Source organism: Anser cygnoides, chromosome 30, assembly GCF_040182565.1.
Source record: "Anser cygnoides isolate HZ-2024a breed goose chromosome 30, Taihu_goose_T2T_genome, whole genome shotgun sequence".
NCBI lineage: Eukaryota > Metazoa > Chordata > Aves > Anseriformes > Anatidae > Anser > Anser cygnoides.
Genome location: NC_089902.1, coordinates 1,731,561 through 1,735,703, shown reverse-complemented (window position 1 = coordinate 1,735,703; position 4,143 = coordinate 1,731,561). Strand labels below are relative to the sequence as shown.

At 54.4% G+C, this 4,143-nt stretch overlaps 1 protein-coding gene across 1 annotated transcript; it reads left to right on the top strand.

Annotated features, from left to right (window-relative positions):
• Positions 1-3,181: 3,181 nt before the first annotated feature.
• On the top strand, positions 3,182-4,143 carry LOC136787697 (olfactory receptor 14C36-like). The gene has a single exon (XM_066985010.1). The coding sequence runs from the start codon at positions 3,182-3,184 to the stop codon at positions 4,115-4,117; it is 936 nt and encodes a 311-aa protein (XP_066841111.1). The 3' UTR covers positions 4,118-4,143.

The window sequence follows — 4,143 nt, the reverse complement described above, 5'->3', positions numbered from 1 at the left end:
CTTGGCTGACAGGCCGCAAGGAGCCTGATGGGTTGGGATGCCTGCTTCAGGCGTGATTTCCACCCTGATGGAGCTTTCTTTGGTAGTAGGAAAGAGCAGGAGAGAAAAAGTGCCACAAAGTGCACCTTGGAAGGGTGGCACTGGCCATGAGGAGGTAGAAATATCCAGGGGAACAACTGGTCTAGCTCCTAGAGCCTGAGGCAAAGGCAGCATTAAGTGCCTCAGGCTTTACCTCATCTCTTGTCACCAGGTTTCCTCCCCCATCCAATAACGGATGACGATTCTCCTTAACCCCCTTTTTTAAAAATTATCTCTATAAAGAGTTGCTTATTTTCTTTGACAGTGATATACGGATTGAGCTCTAGCAGGGCTTTGGCACTTCTAATTTTGACCTGCACAGCCCCATAAGATTCAGGACACAGCTGCAGACAAACTGACAGCATTCATGAGAAGGAAGCACAGAGGAGGTGGAACCTGGCAGCCTTCCATCCCCTACCCTTCTATGACTCTGTGCTGTTCATCCAAACCAACTCTGTGCTGTTTTATCCAAACATTCCTGCAGCTCCTGATGCTGCTTGTCAGAGGTAGCACAATCACACAAAGGTTGAACTGTCTGCCTGCAGATGTTAACAGCTGATAGAAAGCAGCATCTGTCCAGGGGAAACTTGAGAAACTGCAGGATTTTGCCTACAAAAACATCTTGACATTTAAAAGAAGGACAGCCCAGTCCTGCACCAGAGGAAAAGGAACCCCACACACCAGGGCAGTCTGGGACCCTTCTGAGTGAGCAGTGCCCAGGAGGAGGAGGGCCCGGGTACCACGAGTGGTCTCATATGAGCTACTCAGCTAAGACCCTGTATGACAGCTCATGGACAAGGATCTACAGCCAGCAGAAAAAGAGGTGCAGGTCTGGGAGATGGTAGGATACACTGTCATCAGTGGAGCAAGGAAATAGGCAAGGCTGAGAGTCCCAACAGGACCCAGGGCTCTGTGTCCATGGCTCTCGCTGTTGTCTCTGCCACTGAGGCCTAGGAGGAGACAGCTTATCGGTAAAGCACCAGGGCCTTATTGCCTCCTAGCCCCCCTCATTGCCTCCTAGCCCCCACCCATGAACCAGGCAGGGCTCGTACCATTCTCCTGCACTTGGCCATGCACATCCCCATCTCCTCCTGCCCCAGGAAGAGCCCTGAGCAAGGTGTGAAGGGAAAGGATCTCCCTTCCCAGGGGCTGGGGGTCAAGGCCTGACCCTTGTGCTTGGTGAAACACATCCAGCTTTTCTACATATCAGTGTGCCTTGATGTTGTCTTTCTCTATTTGTCCTCCCTGCCTCCAATGCTCTGCTCTAACGAGCTCCAAGGGAGGCTGTGTCAGTGCTGGCCCTCAGGGGGACACTGCAGGAAACTTGCCTCTGACTTGGACTTGTTGAGAGGTGTCTTCAATTGTCTCTCAGTGCCTGAGGTTTGTGGGCTCCTCAGCAAAGCCCCCCGAGGGGGGATTCCAATGCCTTGGGCTGGGCGTCTGGTGCTGAGCTGGGCCGGGCTCGTGGGACAGAGAGAGCTCGTGGCAAGAGGGCCGTGGTGCAGAGAGACAGCTGTGCCCAGGAGCAGCTCCTGTGCACAGCGCAGCAGGGCTGGGGGCTCTGACCGCAGCTGGCACGGGGACAGGAGAGAAGGAGAGAGGGCTTGGAGGCACTTGGCAGTGGGAGGATGCTGAGAGCTGCCTGCAGGAGAAGTCTGCACACCCCTTGACAAGGTAAGTCTCTGGCTGCAGGGCCATGCAGGTGGGGTTGCTAGAGGGGTCTTGTACAGCCGGCACATCCGATGCCTGACAGCATCTGTCGGGATGGGTCTCTCTCTTTCTCCAGCAAAGTGTAGAAGAAGCTGAAGATAATGGCATTTATAAGAGGAAATTTCGAAGGGAAGACAGAGGCTTGGTTTATCTGAAGGGAAGAGATTTTTTGGACTCTGTGCTTTCAGATTCCTGCAGTGGAAGGGAATCTGAGTGAATCCGAGTACACATTTTGTGGGATGGGTCTGTGAGCATGGACAGGGAGGAGACATGGGGACACAGAAGCGGCTCCCAGCAGGGACACGGACAGGCAGCAGGGACATGGGCAGGCGGTGAGAGGGAGCTGCTGCCAGAAATGCTGTGCGAGGGAGGGCTCAGGCACCTCCCTGCCAGCCCCTGCAGGGCAGGCGCCTTCCCTGGGACACCCCCTGCTCTCCTCTGCCACCAGCACAGCCTGTGCCCTCAAGCCCCCGCTGTCCCCAGCAGGAGCTGCCTCCTCTGCAGGCAGAGCTGCAGCACAGGAGGGTGTGCTGAGTGTCCGTCTGTCCCTCCCTGGCCTTGCCTCCCCTGGCAGCAGCACGCTGCCATTCCTCCTGGCTTCTCCACCTGGCCGTGCTGCTGCTGCTCTTGTTCCCAGGCTGCCTGGGGATGGGGGTTTCACCTGCCCATGGGGTGAGCCCTCGTGGTGCTTGGGGGAAGGGGAGTATGGGGACAGGGTGAGGGGTCTGGAGATGGGCACTTGGAGCCTGGCTTCTTCTGCTCTCAGCAGTACCCAGGTTCTTCTCAGGAGAACCTCCTTAGTGCAATTGTCCTGTAGCTCAAAGAGATGTCAGCACAGCTCAGACCAGCACTAATGGACAGACTGGCTGTCGTCTCTGTGGGACACTCTGCACTAAAGGGACATTCTCTTTGCCTCTGAGGATCCACAAGGTTTTACTTGGAGTGCAGCAGAACGCCCAGGATTTATGCCTTAGAAACACTCCTCAGGTGTGGTGGGGCAGCTAGAACGAAAAATACAAAACAATTAAATAACTAAATCTCCACACCTCTGCTCTGCAGTTGGGTGAACTGGGAGCAAAACTGGAGAAATCTCTTTGATATCAGCAGTAAAGTTAATCTGAGACTACCCCATGTTCCTACCATGTTACTACCATGCTACTACCTCTGGCTGTAGTGCAGGACTGATTCTTCCATTGCCCACAGATGAGTCCCCTGTTCCCAGAGACACTCTCAGGCAGAATCAATGAAAGAGACCTTCAAAATATCTGCCTGGAAATGGGCAATTTTGGGTGATTTTAAGTGAGAAAATGGAGAGTTTTCCTCTGATATGCCTGTGGTACATTATCACTGCCTTTGTCCTCCTTGCACAGGACCTCATGACCAGAATTAGCAGATGTCCAACAGCAGCTCCATCACTGAGTTCCTCCTGCTGGCATTCGCAGACACGCGGGAGCTGCAGCTCCTGCACTTCGGGCTCTTCCTGGGCATCTACCTGGCTGCCCTCCTGGGCAACGGCCTCATCCTCACCGCCGTAGCCTGCGACCACCGCCTCCACATCCCCATGTACTTCTTCCTCCTCAACCTCGCCCTCCTCGACCTGGGCTGCATCTCCACCACTCTGCCCAAAGCCATGGCCAATGCCCTCTGGGACACCAGGGCCATCTCCTATCAAGGATGTGCTGCACAGGTCTTTCTGTTTGTCTTCTTGATTTTGTCAGAATTTTATGTTCTCACAGTCATGGCCTACGACCGCTACATGGCCATCTGCAAGCCCCTGCACTATGGGAGCCTCCTGGGCAGCAGAGCTTGTGCCCAGATGGCAGCAGCTGCCTGGGGCAGTGGCTTTCTGCACGCTGTGCTGCACACTGCTAATATATTTTCACTACCTCTGTGCCATGGTAATGCCGTGGACCAGTTCTTCTGTGAAGTCCCCCAGATCCTCAAGCTCTCCTGCTCAGACTCAGACTACTTCAGGGAAGTTGGGTTCATTGCATTTAGCTTCTGTTTAGGTGTTGTTTGCTTTGTTTTCATTGTGCTGTCCTATGTGCAGATCTTCAGGGCCGTGCTGAGGATGCCCTCTGAGCAGGGCCGGCACAAAGCCTTTTCCACGTGCCTCCCTCACCTGGCCTTGGTCTCCCTCTCTATCAGCACTGCCACATTTGCCCACCTGAAGCCCCCCTCCCTCTACTCCGCACACCTGGACCTGGTGGTGTCAGTTCTGTACTCAGTGGTACCTCCAGCAGTGAACCCCCTCATCTACAGCATAAGGAACCAGGAGCTCAAGCACGCACTGAAGAAGTTATTTCAGTTGTCTTCCAGAAGCAGTTAGCTGCATCTGTGCTGTTAAAATGGGAA

Excerpts from the sequence above, each read along its gene's own strand:
- LOC136787697 (XM_066985010.1), top strand. The coding sequence starts at position 3,182 with ATGTCCAACAGCAGCTCCATCACTGAGTTCCTCCTGCTGGCATTCGCA.